The 20,446-nt window shown below is 35.3% G+C and overlaps 1 protein-coding gene across 1 annotated transcript in view; it reads right to left on the reverse strand.

Moving 5' to 3' along the window:
* The window catches only part of Nagk (N-acetylglucosamine kinase), a 90,825-nt gene that overhangs the window by 18,467 nt on the left and 51,912 nt on the right, over positions 1-20,446 (reverse strand). The window contains exons 3-6 of the mRNA XM_089090085.1: positions 19,540-19,638; positions 14,742-14,883; positions 3,446-3,556; positions 643-766 (exon numbers count right to left, since the gene is read on the reverse strand). Of these exons, the coding sequence (XP_088946211.1) occupies positions 643-766; positions 3,446-3,556; positions 14,742-14,883; positions 19,540-19,638 (476 nt within the window). The remainder of the gene's footprint in view (positions 1-642; positions 767-3,445; positions 3,557-14,741; positions 14,884-19,539; positions 19,639-20,446) is intronic.

Raw genomic sequence — 20,446 nt, forward strand, 5'->3', positions numbered from 1 at the left:
ACATAGCAAAACATAATTATAAACAGACACTTGAAGTTTCAGCCAACTCAAATCCAACCACATTCCCTGCAAAAGCAAGTTTTAAGTCTGGTGTACATGGTTATCAAACTCGCTCTACCGGGTCTTTGAGTGTACTTTTTTTTTACTTATCAGTGATTGAAACACGATAATACTTTCAGCACAATATGATTTTTCAATGAAAATACCCCAAAAAAAGTATTTTTCTACATCTAGGACGGAGGAAGAAAAATTGAGAGAGGGAGAAAAAATTTAGAGAGACACAATCCTTCTCCCACTTTTTTGCATACTACAGTTGCTCAAAATCTGTCTTTGCAGGAACTGTTTTTTTTTTCATTTTGCAGCACCGAGTCGTTGGTAGAGTCATTTGGTCAGTTTTTAGGATAGTGGTTCATTTGGTCAGTTTTTGGAAAAGGGTTCATTTGGTCAGTTTTTTGGAAAGTGGCTCATTTGGTCAGTTTTTTGGAAAGCCACTTGGTCAGTTTTTTCAGTATTTTATCAGTTTTTTGGAACGTGGCTCTTTTTAAATATACATAGCCAAATATGACATAAAATGGCAACTGGAAGCGTGGCATAAGGTAATTCAGTTCCTTGTTCGACCGACTCCGTAAAGCAAAACCATACCTGTCTTTAATTTCAAAGTGCTCAAGAATCACTTTCTTAATGTAGGTAGTATTATAGGGCGGAACTCTGAAGTTGTCATCCTCATCAATTACGGTTTTGATTGCTTTATGAGAAATCCACCAAGCTAAAAATATAAAACTTCATAATCAATATGTTAAGGATTAATTAATAAAGGACAAAATAAGCTAAATTAACTACTTCAGGATTATCTATAGAAACATGTATGCCCGAGCAACACCATAGTCATATCTGTGAGCATATTTTTCTCTTTTTCTCTATCTGTTTTTTCTCTCTCTCTTCCCCTCTTCCTATCCTCTCTCTATCCCCTTCTCTCCTCTTTTTGTCTTTCCATCTTTCTCCCTCTCTGTGTCTTTGTCTCTTCTTTTCTCTTTCTCTCAGACAAAGAAAGAATGGGTAATCCAAATTAAAAAGAAGATATTATGAATTACACAATTTATTTTTAATTTATTTTTGGATTATTTTCTGATTAGAAGCAGAAAATTAAAATGGCAAAGAATTGCCCGAAAAGCTTTTACCAACGCTATGTTGTGTTGTGTTACCTACACTACCAACACTAATTTGTTCCCAAATATTTTCTACTAATACTAAGTCTTCTTATATTTTGTCAGATGCCTGCTACAGATAGAAAAACTGTTGTGCTTGCATCTTTTATAGTTTCAAAAAAATATGCCTAACTCTTGACTCTGATTGGCCAGTCTAAAATCATATGCTTGATTGTTGAACAAAGTTTAATTCGAGATAACATGAACGTTTTGCATAATTTTATTTTATCGATAGTGTGAACCGGGAATTATACGCGTCATAAACTGTGGAAATTCAGACAGACAGGCAGTTAACATAACTAAAGTGTATGAAACTAGGTCTAAGATTTATTTAATAGTGTTTGTCACATATGGAGATCGCTTGGAATAGATTATTAATGTTGGTGCAAACACCCTACACTGATCTGAATACTGTTTTTGGCCATCAATAAACCGAATTGAAAAATGAATAAGATGTGATCCTCAGAGAAAAAATATCGATGATTTCTCTTTGAATGTTGAATAGGAAGTTTTATGCGTCTGATATGGTTGAATAATTTTATTTTTGTAGTTTTTTCTCGTATGATGATTAACAATAGAAACAAACAAGCATTTTCTATGAATAAAACAAATGTAGGCTACGTGCAAGACCGTATCCAGAATAGGGGGGGGGAGTCCGGGGGTTTGACACTATAGGCAAATCTTTTCACGAAGTTAACTTCCCACTCAGTACTCTTCAACCGTTTTTATTTTCTTAGCTAATTCCAAAACTTTCTATACAATGGTATACTATTATTTTCAGCTACCCTGTTAGAGTATTTAACTAATTAAAGGAAAACCGTCCAGTTACATAGCGCATTCCTAAAAAAATAAAGTTTTTACAATAAATAATTTTGAATGTTATAGCGTCCATCTTAGAGGCCCGTGTGCAATGCCTTTGAAATTTGATATCTAGTAACTTCAAGGGCTTCATCAATCGGTTCAGTGGGGGGAAAATGGAATTGTTTTTAACTAAAGCTTCTATTATATCCAGATTGCTAGAAATTTCTCCGAATTCCAGCAAAAAAACTTGAAAACTCACAAACATTCCCGAAAATTAACATTGAAAAACTAACGATTTATATTTCGTATTAAAGTTTCTGTACTTAAAAATCTCAACTTTTGGGAAGATCTCGAAAAGCAAATTTACTGTCAGGGTGAATTGGGGCAATGCCGAAAATTCTTGGGATACTGAAAGTAGTGCAGTTTACTGAAACCCGTAAACATATAGGGAGTAAGAAAAGCTTCTGCACTCCTTCTTGCAAAACAGACACACAACTTTTGCAGCTTCTTGCAACAGTGAAATTTGTAGGTTTCTTTATTATCATTTATTTTCTTTCTTTCTATTTATTTATTTATTTCTGTTTATTTTTATTTTTTATTTGAAATTTTATATTATCTTTCTACTTTATTTTTTATTTCTATTGTTTCTTTTTTCTTTCATTCTTTCTCCATTTCTTTCTTTCTTTATTTCTATCTTTTCTTTTCATTTTGCTTTCTATTCTTTCTAATTTCTTCTTTTTATTTGTTTTTCTCGTTTGGGATAACTCAGTAGCGTAAATTCTTTTATTTGAAAACCTGCCAACTTTCCATTTTAAGTTGTATCTTTTCACGTGATGACATCTTTCCTGTAATTCTTTCCATGTTCTGACATTCCGAATAGACATTTTTGATATTTTGAAAGCCTTAAAAATTGTTTAAGTTAATTCAAATACAGGCAAGAAGACGTGAACCTCCAGCCAATAGTATATTACGCACAAACCAGCCTCCCACAAGATATCTAATATATCCCTAGAGCCTAGGAAATTAGTTTATTCTGAGCGGTCTCCATAATACAAAGTTGGCCAGTATTTATTATATAGTTTCAGCAATTTGAAACTCTCAACTACCAAATAAACTTGTTTGGTCCCGTGATATTCCCGAACACAAATACACTAGCGTTTTGTTGAAACATAACTAATGGGACAGGCACACAGATAACAGCTATGTACTCACAAAGCCTAATCTCTCCACCCCACAAAAAACTGCCCCCCCTAAAAATGAAATGGATCCCTTAAAATGATCCATCATAATTGCCGGGGTCTAGACCATCTTTTCTGTTTTGAACCACCGCTTCGACACTGCCTCCAGTTTCAAAGGTAACTTTTTAGGGGGTTCAGCTCAAAATCATAAAAATTACAGGTGATAATGAATTATCACTGTGATTAATTTGATCTGTGTACCTCCTCCTTCATCACCAAGCATATGGCCCCATCCACCACAACGGGCAATAGTCCTATCTGGATTGAGTAGTAGTGAGTTGGATCCCGTTCCAGCAATGATCACCATTCCACCTGGAAAATTAAGGTAATTAACAAGTGTTGCCCGTCACCAAAATATTGACGAAATATACTTATCTTAAAATACCCAAATGAGGGTCCCAAGAAAGTATAATCTCCACAAAACTCATTTTAATGTCATTCTGTCGGATTTTCCACCTAAATTCACTTATTGTCTTTCATTGATCCTTTCGGTAATTTCCCTTCTGTTTTGATTATTTTAAGCATTGCAATTTTCAACAACACTTAATTCCGCAGTATGAAAATAGCAATAATTTAATTTTTGGGTGCTTATACGAAAGAAAAAAAGATTCGATTTAAAAGAAAATTTACTGGGATGATACGTATGATACTTGCAAATGCTTCTTATTCATGGACATGTAACACAGATTAGTCCTTGTTGACAACCTTGTGGTCTCAATTTGAGCCAAAGAATGTGCTGGACCAGCCACAAATTAACTTGATAAATTGCACCCACCATTTTTGTTATTTGTGACCAGGAAACCCTAGAAAATGATACCAGAATCGCCAGTTTCTGAAACTGGGCCGGTGAGTCTCAGATTCGAACCTGAGACTCGTGGAGTTTGATCTCTCGAGGTATATAAACATAAATTTTCTCGTTTTCTCTGTCACTTCTTTGAATTTCAGTCAAAGATTCCCTTTTTAGATAAAATGAAAAACTGGAATTTTATACATAGGCTAATTTTTGCTATAGCCTTAGTCCTTAGGAACTTAGGGTGCTCTTGAAAAGGGGGCAAAGAACATATGTAAGCAGAAGATGTAATATCATGTTGGAAAGGTTTGATGCAATAAGATGATTGGCTTCAGAGGTGTTATCTATGTCAGCGTGGGTAACCTTAATTAAATCCACTATTTTAGTAGGTAATTACACAAAGGGTAAATAATCACTTTTCAAACAAACCTTCATAGGGTAGACAACTACTTTGCTGACAAATTTTCACTAATATTTAGGCTAAGAAAGGAGTACTTGATCAAGGTGAATAAAACTTTCAGAGATTTTCAGGAGTCGATATTTAGGCTGATTTCTAAAAGCTCCGGTTGCATAGCTATACACGACTGCTTTTGTTTAGATTTGTATTAAAGGTGGTCTGAAAAACAATTGTTTGCCCTAAACTACTAGGTAAAACCTCAAGGCCGTATTCAGGGAAGGGTTTAGGGGTTTGAACCCCCCCCCTCCGCCGGAATGTTTGTCTGACTTATAAGAAACATAGTAAAAATGCATAAAACACATTTAGTAGTTTGTTAATTTTTTGTGAAACCCCCCTAAAAAAATTCCCCCCCTGACCAATAATCCTGGATACGGCCCTGAAATATTGTAAAGTATTTAACATCAATTCGAGAAGCATTTCCGGGTATCTCCTTTCTTAGTTAGTTGGGCATTTGTGCGTCAACGATAGCGGTCCAGGGGGGAGCTCTTGGGACTAAAAGCTAGTCGTGGGAAAGGGGTCGTTCCCAGGGCTAGAGCGTCCGTTCCAGGAAAGTTACATGCTTCGCTCATTTCTAAAGGGAGTCTATCTCTCGCCTTCGTCGTAGTTAGTTGTTCTTGTGCTACCTTATTTTCTCTATGTGTATTCTCACGTTATTTAATAAAGACCATGTACCAACGTTTATCGTCTATCTTTGGAATTTACGTAAACCATTACATCTGCCAACATAGAAGGGCATAAACAAAGAACTAAAGAGAGGTTTACAGTGTGGTGGCAAGCGGTTAAGACTAGTGGAGCATATATCACTAGGGAAAACCTCCAAGTGACATTTGAGTGACCGTTATAAGTACTTACGACATCTTACGCTAAATACTGGCAACATATTGAAGAGCTATTTGGCCCGCTACCAAAATTGCTTGTGATATTGAGCCGCAAATACTACAAAAGACTGATAAAAAGACATCGAAATGTTACGAGGTATTGAACTTTTTTCTATTCAAAGCGCCTTCTTGAGAAACACTTTCTTTTAAATGAACATTTTGAAACAGGCTGTTACAGAATGCCTAATATGGATTCCCTCGCGATAGCTTCTACCTACTAATTCAAATTTCTACAACTGAGAGTCTCCGGTTGATTTCTACCTTCACTAAGCCATTCTACGGTTGGTGGTTTATTTTACCTGTTTTTGTACAGTCGACGTGTGATCTACATTTGACAGTTTCCAACCAAAATTTAACATTTTGAATTCGATAATCGAAAATTAATTCTCATTTGTGACTACATTTGACGCTAGTGATTTAATTGAAACCAACTACAATTGGATTTGGAAAGGACTATCTTTCGTAAGTGATTTACCACGACTAAACAACCCAGTAAATTTTATTAGACCCTTGTTGTTAGAAGTGAAGTTATTGCCCAAAATTTAGCGTCCGTAATTAAAGAACGGTGTTTAAAACAAATATTTAAATTTTTAGATAACTGCTTTTCAAATTTTAATCTCAATATGTCAGTTTTTATTCCTATTCTCGATCCGGCGGAAACTGGATATAACAAAAAGGTTGCTTTTGATTTTGTAAAACAGTGGAGGGGAAATGGCATAGTTCCACCTCTTTTATTTGACTCAAATGATCCTGATTTCGATCAAGATGAACTTTATGATTACCTTCAAAAGATCAAGACATGGGTCCCAACAAACCCTCCAACTCCCCTGAGCACCAGCCCAATTAATCCTCCAATAGAACAGCCTCAACAGTCCCAAGTAATAGGATCGCTAATTGACCCCTTTTTTTTAACGTTGTAACGCCATTCACAAAGTCAGAAAATGGAAAAATAATTAAGTTTATTACAAAATTTGTTACAAAGTTACAAAAATTGAGTTTGTTGCAAAGTTAAAAAAAATTCAGTTATTGTTAAATTGGTCTGATTCAAAAGCTTTGCGTCATTTTTGGCCCATGGTTTGTTTCGCTCCTTTTTTGTGAATCTGGATCCCACAATTATAAATTTTTCAAGTTTAAAAGGTGGATTACTTGTAGTATATACCCCAGGCAAAATAATAGGCAACATGGTTGCAGAGTTTGTAGGCGTGGCTCAATTTAAGGAAAAGGGTATATCTATTCTATAGAAGGATGCAAAGATTAGGAAGGTCATTTAGGGTGTCCTTAGAAGCCAGGGATGATGGTGTAGTTCTTGGAAGATTTGCTCTAAATTTATTCAAGGAGTGGATCAGACCGTCCTACAAACGGTAGTTGTTAGAGAATAGTGCAGAATTTTTTTTTGTTTAGGTGATGCGTATAAGGTTGCAATACAATATGAGCAGATAGAACAGATAGTGGGGAAAGGAGACACGTCTTCTTTTTCCGATGAATTTCTTTCTGCGCTGACGAGGGTGAAATTTGGACTCAATGATAATGAGAAGGCACTGCGAGATGGTACTGATTCCTCGCAGGGCGGTTTGGCTACCCAGGAAAAGGGAGCTGGGTTTGAAGTCCCGTGGGATGGTACTGATGCGTCTCGGGATGGTTTTTGGTGTGGCACTGCGAGATGGTACTGATTCCTCGCAGGGTGGTTTGGCTACCCAGGAAAAGGGAGCTGGTTTTAAGGTCCCGTGGGATGGTACTGATTCCTCTCGGGATGGGTTTTTTTGGGGCACTGCAAGATGGTACTGATTCCTCGCAGGGCGGTTTGGCTACCCAGGAAAAGGGAGCTGGTTTTAAGGTCCCGTGGGATGGTAATGATGCCTCACGGGATGTTTTTTTTTATGCACTGCGAGATGGTACTGATTCCTCGCAGGGTGGTTTGGCTACCCAGGAAAATGGAGCTGGTTTTAAGGTCCCGTGGGATGGTACTGATGCCTCACGGGATGGTTTTTTTGTTGCACTGCGAGATGTTACTGATTCCTCGCAGGGCGGTTTGGCTACCCAGGGAAAGGGAGCTGGTTGTAATATCTCGCGAGATGAGGTTGATGCCTCACGGGATGGTTTTAATGCGTAGCGCTTATAGTTATGTACAGATATCAACAGTAGTACTGCCATTTGTCGAACCACAAGCTAGTAGAGAAAAACCAAATAGGTCTACACCGAGGCGTTCCGCAGCGATAAGACCCCGAGGATTTTATTGGGAATAATATCTTAACGTCATTGCAGCATGGTATGATTTTTAGAGTTTCTGCAACTTCATTTATTTGTCGCTGGTATCTTCAGGATTAATTAGCCTTTCCCGGTCATTCCTTTTGCCCTAATTCAAAGTTTATACATTATCCCAACTTTCCTTGTCCTCATCAAATTCAGGGGTATGGGGAACAAGTCTATTTTAAAGTATACAAAGAAAAATGAAGTGTGAAAATATCCAGTTTCTGACTACTGTTGTTAGTATGGTTCGTTTATACTATGTAAGTTTTTACTTTTGCAAGTATTGTGTAGTGTTTGTGTTATGTAATTGTTTACTAGTACATGCTGTAGAATGTTAGTAGGCGAGAAGTGAATAATTTGGGAAGGGAATGTTTTGAATTCAATTAAAGTTTGGGGGTTTAATGAGAAGGGGATAAGCCAAATTTGGAAAATTTAACTTAAAACAGGGGGGAGAATCTGTAAAGTATTTAACATCAATTCGGGAAGCATTTCCGGGTATCTCCTTTCTTAGTTAGTTGGGCATTTATACGTCAACGATAGCGGTCCAGGGGAGAGCTCGTGGGACTATAAGCTAGTCATGGGAAAGGGGTCGGTCCCAGGGCTGGAGCTTCCATTCCAGGAAAGTTACATGCTTCGCTCATTTTTAAAGGGAGTCCATCTCTCGCCTTCATCGTAGTTAGTTGTTCTTGTGCTACCTTATTTTCTCTATGTGTATTCTCACGTTATTTAATAAAGACCATGTACCAACGTTTATCGTCTATCTTTGGAATTTACGTAAACCATTACATCTGCCAACATAGAAGGGCATAAACAAAGAACTAAAGAGAGGTTTACAATATATACTAAATTCTCTTCTTTTTTTCCTTCTTTCATATGTAGAATAGAAATTTAGACGTGGTGGGTTACTTCTTAATTTTAGCATGTAATTTGATAATGACCTATGATAAACAGTTGCTTTCCTAACCAACTTTCTTTAATACTTCAAGGAAAGCGGTTGAGCTAAGTGAAGAAATTTCGAGAAATCAACTCAGGTGTCAAATAGGAAACAACTCAAATATCAAATGCTATAGGGAGATAATTTTGCGCGTTTTTAATCAATTAATAACAAACTTAACATTTCTAGTTCATAAGATTTATTAAATTAATCAACTATATATATACTAATACTAATTATATTAAATAGATATACTAATTACAGAGATATATCTCTAATTAATAGAGAGATATTATAAACTCTGATTAATAAGATCTCATTCCTTCCTCTTTTTGACAAGATAAGAATTGAAATTTGAGCAAAGATGAGAAAGTACAATGCCAACAGTCAAATGTTTTTCTAAAAATCAATATGTAATAAAACTGGTGATGTTTAAGAAGCAATAAACGGTATTACAAAAAAATAATTTAATATCGCTATAACCATTACATTTGTAAATTAAAATACACTTAAACACTTATAGGCTTACATAATAACACTATAAATAATGATAGGCTTACAATATAACACTAAACACTTATAGGCTTACACTATAACATTATATACGCTTATAGGAGTAGTATAAGCCCTTTGGATACAGCTACAGCCCTATCCCGGTGTACTATTGGAGTTTCTAGCCCTTGTATCCACCTATACTCCAGTCGCACTCCTATACTGATGTACTATTGGAGCTGCTAACCCCTCTAATCCCCTACACAGATCCCAATACGACCCTATCTCAATGTAGTATTACAGTTGCTAACCCATCGTATCCCCTACACAGATCCCAATACATCCCTTTCCCGATATTCTATTGGAGTTGCTAGCCTCTCGTATCCACCTATACTCCTGTGACACAAATATCCCACCATTCCCTTGGCACACATATTGCGTTATCTCAGCTTTCAGTGATAAGAATATTTCTTGGAAACAGCGCATGCCACGTGTTATTTCTCCCACCAGTCCTGTGACACACATATCCCACCTATACTCTCGTGACACATATATCCCACCATTCCCATGACAAACATATTGCGTTATCTAGGCTTCCGATGATAAGAGCATTTCCCGGAAACATTGCTTGCCAAGTTTATAGAACGTTTCCTGGAAACAAGCCAACAAATATTATCGTTGTACCATGAGAGTCATATGTTGTAAATGCCATATCTGGATGTTATTATCTGAGTTTCGTTTGCCAAGTTTTTTGCTCAATAGTTGAAGTGAGCCTGAAGTGATAGAATATGGATTTTAATATACAATTGGAATAGATCTTTTTTGTACTATAATGGTATAAAGCACACTGGTTCTTTCAATGGTCGATGACACTTGTTTTGATACCCAAACTCTTATAGGAGTAGTATGGGCCCTTTGGATCCAGCCACAGTCCTATCCCGGTGTACTATTAGACTTGCTATCCCCTTGTATCCACCTATACTCCAGCCGCAGCCCTATACCGGTGTACTGTTGGAGCTGCTAACCCCTCACATCCCCTAGACAGATCCCAATACAGCCCTATCTTGATGTACTATTTGAGTTGCTAGCCCCTTGTATCCCCTACTCAGATCCCCATACTGCCCTATTCCGATATTTTATTAGTGTTGCTAAACCCTCGTATCCACCAATACTCCTGCAACACACATATCCCACTATTCCCATGACAGACAGGTTGTGTTATCTCAGCTTCCTCTGATAAGAGCATTTCCTGGAAACATTACTTGCCAAGTTTATATAAAGTTTCCTGGAAACAAGCCAACGAATGTTGTCACTGTATCACGAGAGTCATATGTGTATGTTATATATCTGGATGTTATTATCTGAGTTTCATTTGTCAAGTATTTTGTTCAAAAGTTGAAGTAAGCTTGAGGTGACAGGATATGGAATCTAAAATAAAATTGGAAGACAACTTTTTTTACTCTAATGGTATCGAGCACACTGGTTCTTTTGATGGTCAATGACACTTGTTTTGATACTTAAGTTGTAACAGTACCAAAATTTGTAATGACTAGAGCCGGCCAGGTATCCTTTTTGCAATGTAATAGTCCCGAGCACACTGGTTTTCTGGTACCGGGTTCGCGCATAAGTTTGAGCCCCCTGGTTCCCCTCCAGGGAGCCATGTCCACCACCAGGCAAACCAATGCCTTCCCCATCGCTCCCCAACTTTTGTCCCTTACCCCAATTTTTCGAACTTAGAAATTTTTTTTACTTAAAATTTGTTTTAGAACTTGTAATTTTTAGAACTTGTAATTTAATGACCTATGATAAACAGTTGCTTTCCTAACGAACTTTCTTTAATACTTCAAGGAAAGCGGTTGAGCAAAGTGAAGAAATTTCGAGAAATCAACTCAGGTTATGTCCAATTCTAATATGAATCTGTTAATAATACCTTCAAATTTCAAATTAAAGAAGGATTTTCAGGATATATTCCTTGATTCAAGCTTCTTTCTGGCATGCATCATTAAATATTTCCTTAAAACAAGTCAGTTGCATTACAAATCCTTGATTTAAGTCTGCCATTATTCTCAATTTAACGTCCTACTGTCCTACGGTCTTTTTGAAATGATATACGACTGGCAAACCCATTTGTTAATAAATCATTTCAATTGCCTGTGTCAACCTCATTACCAGTATACCATGCCCGATTCTAACATGAACCTGTTAATAATACATTCAAATTTCAAAATCAAATAAGAAATTTCAGGGTACATTCTTTGATTCAAGCTTCTTTCTAGCATGTAACATTAAAAATTTCCTTAAACAAGACAATTGCATGACAAATGCTTGTTTAGGTCTGCAATTATTCTCAATTTAACAACCTATTGTCCCATGGTCCCCTTCAAGTAATATACAACTGACAACACCATTTTGTTAATAAATAATTTCAATTGCCTATGTCAACCTCATTACCAGTATACCATGTCCAAATCTAATATGAACCTGTTAATAATCCCTTCAATTTTGAAAATCAAGGAGGATTTTTCAGGCTACATTCCTTGATTCAAGCTTGTTTCTAGCATGCAACATCAAACATTTGATTAAAACAATCCAATTGCAAGATAAATCCTTGATTTAGTCTGCAATTTTTACCAATTTAACAACCTATTGTCCTATGATTTCCCTAAAAAAAATCACTTGACAGAACCATTTGCTAATAACCCGTAAAAATTCACATATAAAAATTTCAATTGCCTATGTCAACCTTATTGCTAGTATACCATATACAATTCTAATATGAATCTGTTAATACTACCTCAAACTCCAAAATCGGAGATTTACAAATCAATGAAGGTTTTTTAGGGTATATTCCTCGATTCAAGCTTGTTTCTAGCATCTAACACCAAACATTTTCTTAAAACAAGCCGATTTTTATTTGTCTCTATGTATCTTTTCGTCTCTCTATCTGTGTGTCTTTTTGCCTGCATGACTGTGAGTCTCTTTGTGTGTGACTCCTTTCCTGTATTAAAAAAATTCTAAGTTCCAAAAAATTCTAAGTTCCAAAAATATCTAGATTCCCAAAAAAATTTCTAGATTCCAAACCAAATATTAAGTCCCAAAAAATCTAAGTTCCCAAAAATTTCTAAGTTCCAAAAGAAATGTCCTAAAAAAAGTCCAAAAAAACTAGAAGTCCCCCTAAACTATAAGTTCAAAAAATATCTAGATTCCAAAACAAATCTAAGTCCCAAGAAATCAAAGTTCCAAAAAACATCTAAAATCCAAAAACTTGTCCTAAAAAATGTCCAAAAAACTCTTAAGTTAAAAAAAACTATAAGTCCCCCCAAAAATTTTAAGCCCCTCCCCCAAAAAATATCTCAGTTTCAAAATAAATTTAGGGGGGTAAAAAGTAGGGGGGGTATTTGGAGAAGGAATGAGGGGCCTGGTGGTGGATAAGGAGACCTGAAGGGGAACAAGGGAGCCCAAATTCATGCACAAACCTGGTAACGAAAAACCAGTCTGCTCGGGACCATTACATTTCAAAAAGGATACCTGGCCAATTGTAGTCATTACAATTTTTGGTTACGTTTTAATTTGGGTATCGAAACAAGTTTCATTGACCATCAAAAGAACCAGCGTGCTCGATACCATTAGAGTACAAACAATTCTCTTCCAATTGTATATTAGAATCCATATCTATATCCTGTCACTTCAAGTTAGCTTCAACTACAGAACAAAAAACTTGGCAAACGAAGCTCAGATAATAGCATCCGGATATGGCATTTACAACATATGACTCTCATGGTGCAGCGACAATATTCGTTGGCTTGTTTCCACGAAATGTTCTATGAACTTGGGAAGCAATGTTTCCAGGAAATGTTCTTATCACCGGAAGCTGAGATAACGCAATACGTGTGTCATGGGAATGGTGAGATATGTGTGTCACAGGAGTATAGGTGGGATATGTGTGTCACAGGAATGCTGGGAGAGATAACACCTGGCATTCGTTGTTTCCGTGAAATGTCCTTATCACCGGAAGCTGCGATAATACAATATCTGTGTCATGGTAATGCTGGGATATGTGTGTCACATGAGTATAGGTGGATACGAGGGGTTAGCAACTAGAACATCAGGATATGGCTGTAATGGGATCTGTGAAGGGGATACAAGGCATTAGCAACTCCAATAGTACATCGAGATATGGCTGTATTGGGATCTGTGTAGGGGATACGAGGAGTTAGCAATTCCAATATTACTTCGAGATGGGGCTGCGTCTGGAGTATAGGTGGATAAAAGGGGCTAGCAACTCTAATAGTGAATCGGGATGGGGCTGCGGCTGGATCCAAAGGGCCTATGCTACTTATAGGCTTACTGACGGTATTTTGAGCCTCTACAAATTTGGGAGCTATAAACAGCGAAAAAGTTTTTCCAAAACAAAGTCGGAATTTTTGCACAATGACTCCTTAGAAATTCCCAAAAGAAAATTTTCTTTGGAACCATGAACCGTGTAGTACAGTATTGTATGAACTTAGAAGAATGATTTCACCGATGGGCGGGAGGCACAAATCTCCCGCCCCCTGGTGAACGCCACTTGTTTCGCACAGTTACACCACCCTTGGTTCAGCTCCGCCTCGTTTGAAATGGTACGTACAACACTTTGCACACTACCCAAATCACTTAGCAATACTTCGCTGCGCTTGGCACGCACCCCATGGTGTACATCTTAGGCACGCTCCCCAAAATGCATGGCAATGTTTCGCCCCGCTTAGCACGCAACACACGGTGCACATTATTTCTGAGAGAGTGAGTGACCCCTCGGATTTCAGTTGTTTTTTTTTCGACTTTTAAGTATTATACCCTATTTTCTGGTATAATTTGAAATCATGACCGTATTCGCTACTTTGACATAATCAAACTAAAACGATGACCTTTTTAAAAATGACATTGGCGTCATTTTTGTTATTTTCGGCATTTTTTAAAATGACCAAAAATGTTGTTGTTGTTAACAATAAAAACTTTCTCCAAAAAACTTAATAACTTTATTATTTTCAAGTTGCAGAAAGTTTGAAAAAGACATAAATACGTTTGGTATCGAAAGTGTGCCCCCAAGTTCACACAGGAGCAGAATTTGCTTATGGCCGCAATTTAAATGCCAATCATGAAACTTTTCAGCGAGTAATTTACAAGATACAAAAATTCAACTTAGCCTTAGCCTTAGATACAAAAATTCAAATCAGAAAACTGAGCCTTTTCCCAGTAGTCATTTAAATAATACAGCAACAGCAATGGAAGACGCAATTAGTATTGAAACTGATTTGAATAAGAAGTTGATTATGGCAGTCCAGATAAAAAAAAAATATTTACAAAAATGTGAAGGGGCACACAAATACAGTTTTAACTTGAAAGATAAGAGTAAAGCCCCCTCCTGATCCATTTCAACCACGCTCATTCAACTTTGAATATTTTGCCAGTAAATGTTCAGTGACTTGCAAAACCTGTGCGAACAAAATGGAACGTAAAATTGCTCACTGACGCGATTGCCAAATATTGTCTATATAAATATCGCAGCAATTTGTTTCTGTTTTACTGCTCTAAACGCGCGTTGTGTTCAACTAATGAGCAAGAAGAGACTCCTAAGCTTTTCTGAACTTAAGACCATCAACCAAGACACTATTTAAGGTATGATAATCCAAATAAACATGTTAAAATATTAAAATACTTACCTATATCACTCATTGTATAAACTGATCCAACTGAATCGCTTTCTACTCTGTAATGCTCGGCCAGGTTTGGGTATCTTTTCGAAAGCCCCTCTTTGATCTCATTGTTCGTCTTCTCTTCTTCACAGCCGCTAAGAGCAAGGCCCTTGAGAGAAAGTTTTTGCGTAACTATCCTAAAACTTGATACAGCCCAAATATAGAAAAATACAAGAAGACTTCATCTATTCTTTTTTCTTTATTCGTTTATATCATCAAAATTATGCATGACAACAGTGCCGAATGTGTATGCCATTGGTAATCCCTCGCGTTGAACACTGTTCAACCTTCAACACAGCATATATATATATATATATATATATATATATATATATATATATATATATATATATATATATATATATATATATATATATATATATATATATATATATATATAATATATATATATATATATATATATATATATATATATATATATATATATATATATATATATATATATATATATATATATATATTTATATGAACAGTAACGAAAAGTTTCTCCCAAAAATGATACAAATAAATAAAAGGATTTCCCCTTGTACGTCTCAGTGACAGTTTTAGTCAGTTGTTTCTTGGCCAGGGTTGCCAAAACTTTTAGAGACAAAAGTGTCCAAATCCGCCTAAATAGGACACATTTAGTGTCCCTCTAGAAAATTAGCCAAAATACAGGGTTGTCACTATGAATTTTCATAACCTGTGAAAAAAGTGCCGAAAACCTGTGAAATTCGTCCTTCTTAGTTCTGCTACTTAGCGGTCTGTTACCTGCATGAGTTCTGCAGGTATTTCCAGTTTTGACATTAACACTACCTATAAATTAAGTTTAGTGCTAGTTCAATTTGAAGAGATGGCGGAATAAAATCTTCATGAGAATGTCAACAGAGCAAAATGTTATATCGATTATCGATACCGCTACCTATCTTAGTCAAAAAGGAAAGAACCAACCATAGGAATTCATTTTCACTTCGGCATTTTCATAAGTTATGCGAAAAAGATGCGAGTCTTTGATCTTTGGTAGCTATTAAGGATCTTTGGGTGTGACAAGGTCCAAACGGCAGTAACAGCGAAATGTCTATTTTGACCTACATGGTTTTACAGTTAAACAAAAGAAGACGATCACCTTAACCACTCAGCCAACTGGATGGTCAAGTGATTAAAATCGTCTAACAACTCCTCTATCTTGCCGTTTTCTGACCCTTCAGAAGTAGCCCTGAGCAAAAATGACGTTTTTGAAAACTAAAGGAGTTAGAAGTCAAGGCTAATTGAAATAAGTTCACAATAGATATTTTTAGTTGAAACTGGTAACTAGCGTTGAAAAAAAAATCACAGTTAAAAGTTTATAACGAAAAATAGAAACATTAGCAAGAAGCTATAAATAAAATTGAACCGCAACACAACTTTTCTGCGAAACTCCTTTCTTTCTATGACAGCAGTGTAATAATAGCCATGTGCACACGGCTACACGCCACAGGAATTTACGCGGAACGCGTCAGCAGGGAACGGCCATTCACTTCTTCTTTCCAGCCTTCTCAGCGGCCTCGGTGACTTTGCCGCAAGCAGTAAACATCAACCGTAAGATAGAAGAAAAAGATGGATTCGATAGTTCTAGCATACCACATTGCTTAAGACTTTAGGTCCTATTCCTATTCGGTTGATAAATAGTGTTCACGCTGGGCGCAAAAACATTTAAGAAAAATCCCCAAGACGTTACCAAAAATTAAAAGTAAAGTAAAAATTAAAAGCAGTGGTATTTATAAAAAAAAAATGAAGAAAATAAAGACATTTGGTTTTTGATTTGGAAAAATGTCCAAGAAGTGTCCTTTTTTTCAAAAAGCTGCCTTTTTTCACCCAATAGTGTCCTGGTGTCCCTCAGAGTGAAGAAGTGTCTAAAAGCCACTAAAAGTGTCCATTTGGCATCCCAGAATTTACCCCGGGTGTTTGACAACTTGGCTTTTGTTTTGATTTCAGACCATCAACAATCAAAAGGTTTCATTTTGTTAACTTTTCATTGAGGTTTTTGTATTACGTTCGGAAGCCGGAAGCAAGTTTATATGAAAAAGGCGACAGCTTGTCTGTTATCTTGACCGTGGCGAGTAAAAATCAGGGTTAACAATACAATTTATAGGTGAAAGAATTTTAAAGGCATTTTCAGAAAGTTTGCTTCAGGGAAGAGCAAGCAATCCCGGAAAAGACAATACATAACTTAAAAAATAAGTACATATAAGTCTTAGCACTCATTTGGTGATCAGTGACATTTTTTAATGAAAGTAATTTGTTGTACGTCATTAATTTGGAAAAATGTCCAAAAAGTGTCCTTTTTTTCAATAAGCTGCCTTTTTTTTATCCAGTAGTGTCCCGGTGTCCCTCAGGGTGAAAAAGCGTCCAAAAGACGCTAAAAGTGGCCATTTGGCATCCCAGTTCTTGGCATTCACGCCATATTACAGCATATGTCATTTGTAATTTGGCCTGCGCGAAGACAGTCATGAAATGAAGAGCAGTTCAGCTTCATGTGCTTCAAATGGAATATAGGAATTTTCCCTACGGTTCGTATATATATTTATGCTGTGAACTTTCAAGCATATAGCTTTTGATGCACAAATCAGAGTCAATGGTTAAGGCATAATTTTTTTGAAACTATAAAAATCCAAACTTAGAAAACTAATTTTTCTATTTATGACAAAGATGTGGCAAAAAATACTAAGACATCAAAGCTAAACATTGTTCAACTTTCAAGCACAAATTATGACAGTTGAGTTCTGGAATAAACTCTAAACTACTAAGATATCAAAAGTTCTATTTTCCAACTACATTTGAAAGCGAAAAAAAAGGGGATAGAGGATTACAGTGGAAAATTTCCCTTCTGTACTAGTTACAATAGCAAAAAAACATTTTACTTCATTATTTTTACTGAAACATTAATTAATCAACTGTCTATCCAATTTCCGTTTAATTTCTATCAGCACCCCCTCCCCAATGCCTAGATATAACCGTAGGCTAGAAACTAAGCTTGCGATATTTGTTATACTTTTTTCTCATCAATTGTTGGTTCATAATGTTAGCTCGAATCCCCCATTCCCCATCAAAATCAGAAAGTCTTATTTAAGGATTATATCCAGACACTAGAGAGAGGGGGGAGTTGTATCAAATTAAACTAAAATTGAATATGAAAATCCTTTAAATAGAGTTTCTCTGATTAGAACGAATTAAAAATCGAACCTATGTAATAATTACTATTTTAGGAAGAGTTTTACACCGTAATTACCAAGGGATATAACGTTCTTAGGAGAAAACCGAAATGTTTAAAAAAAATGGGAACCAAAGTTAGAAAAATAAGTTAGACATGGATTGAGCCAATCAAAAAAGCCTGTTTAAATTGACGAATAAAAGAAGAAAACGTTATCACGTTAATAAAAGAAGAAAACGTTATCTGACACCTTTCAAATTACTACATTCAGAATAACAGTTACTGAATTAAACTCCATTGTGGAATGAAATTTGTAGCTAAAGACAAAATGGATTTATAATTCAGCTACGAGTGCATATGGTTTGAAGGATTCGGAATCGGAGCTGACTCAAAACGAAAGACAGTGGCTTATTTGAAGTTTGAAGTCAAAATGTGATGTTACCAATTGACTTAGAGTTATCAAAAATCTATCTAATTAGCCCCCAATTCTAGAGATGGTGATGCCGTAGAGCGGTACACCTCAAAATGCCGTAATTCAGATTTTTCTAGATTTTTTCTGTCTGAGATAGACCTAGATTTTCTAACTGCCAATGACGGAGAACGAGCTTTTGAAAAAAATTCTCATTTTCAATATAATCTAGTTGCTTTATTACATTTAGCAAAAAAAAAGGCGAAATACGGCCTCAAAAGGCCGTATTTCAAAAGTATATTTTAAGACCAAAATTTTCTCACTTTCAATGAGAGGTCATTCAGACGAACGTGCTTTCAAAAAAACAACAACATCTCCTCATTTTTAATAAAACCTAGTTGTTTTGTTATATTTGGCAAACAGGCCAAACATGGACCCAAAAGATCGTGATTCAAAGATACATTTCAAGACCTAAATTTTCTGATTTTGATGGAGAGGTCATTCAGACGAACGTGCTTTCGAAAACCATTATCTGTTCATTTTGAAAAGACCCTAGTAACTTAAAACTACATTTGGCAACAGGTATTACAGATAACAACGCGTATAGTAGTGGACTTCACAAATATTTTTGTTTTAACGCACATATTCAAATATTTAATTCATAATGCAACCGAATGTAATTACAATGCTGAAATAAAACCAAAGTATTATAGTTAGTTGTTTTTAAATGTTGCTTTAAATAAAATACCGGCGGTTGTGAAAGTATTTTTTGCCTTTGAAATCCTTTTGCTTTTGTCTTTATGTTTCAAAACCCGCAGCTGTTAGAATTTAATCAATAGTAAATAATTCTCATTGCTGAAGCATTCATTTTTGCATTAAATTTAATCAATTTTGTACTTTCCAAACCGAAAGCTCTATTTGAAAGATAAAAACTAAAAAAAGGTTAGAGTTCATTTTAATATTAAAAAAAAAGAATACAAAATAGTTACAACTGCTGCAAAAAAACCGAATACTTTTAATCAGTGAGCTTGCTTCTGTTTCATTAGAATCTTGTTAGATATTTTTGTAGATGTATTAGGATTTACCTGAATTCACTAAAATATATTCAAAATATATGTAGGGGTTCATTTTCATAGAAAGACATTTAAACCCAAGTCTAAACTTACCAAAGCTTTTAACTTAGTATCTTCGGATATCCCGGCTTTCTGTTTTGCTTCTTGTACCATGTCATTTATCCTTTTTTGACATTCTTCCATTCCAACTAGCTAAAAATGAAGGAAAAATAAAATCAACTATATATTATTTATATCACAATAGAATAACCTCATTTGATAAAGAGGTTACGAAAGTTGGATGATTTTTCTGTTCCTTCTGCACTTCCATCACTTGGATGAAGGGGGCAGTATCCCAGCCTTAACAAAGTTATGTAGGTTGATCAAACAGGATTATATATTATTACATCACTAAAAATGAACCATTTCTGAATTTTTGACGATTTAGGCTACGTTCGACTTCAATGGTTTATATGAAGGACCAACCAGAAAAAATATTATCTTTAATATTTGTAAAATAAGGAATATCTTTTTAATATTAAACAGAAATAAGGATTATTAAAAAATATTAGTAATATTAATAAAAAAAAATAGTTAATATTAATAAATTTTGATTTATATTATAAATATTATGAATAAATCTAATTAAAAAATTGTATGAACATATTAATGTATAAATAAATTATAATATATTTTAAATTTATGCCTTAAATTTATTTAATAAACATAAATTTAATATTAATGAATTATGAATGAATATTAATAATTAGTAAATATCCAAAAATATTAATACAGAATATTAAACACGCGTATTTTTTTAAATTAGGACAATTTGAAGCTTGAAACATTATTTTCTGTCTCTATAGTCTAAATCTGATAAAAGATGTAGATAAAGGAATTTACGCAAATCTCAAACCAAACCTAGAGATACAGAGCTTTTATATGAAAGTCCTCAATATATAAATTGCCCAATTGTCTATCCCAAGGGTGACATGAAAAACAACAAAGAGTACGGACCATT

Source organism: Artemia sp. Qi Xiang Cuo, chromosome 6 (assembly GCF_049724085.1).
Source record: "Artemia sp. Qi Xiang Cuo chromosome 6, ASM4972408v1, whole genome shotgun sequence".
Classification (NCBI taxonomy): domain Eukaryota; kingdom Metazoa; phylum Arthropoda; class Branchiopoda; order Anostraca; family Artemiidae; genus Artemia; species Artemia sp. Qi Xiang Cuo.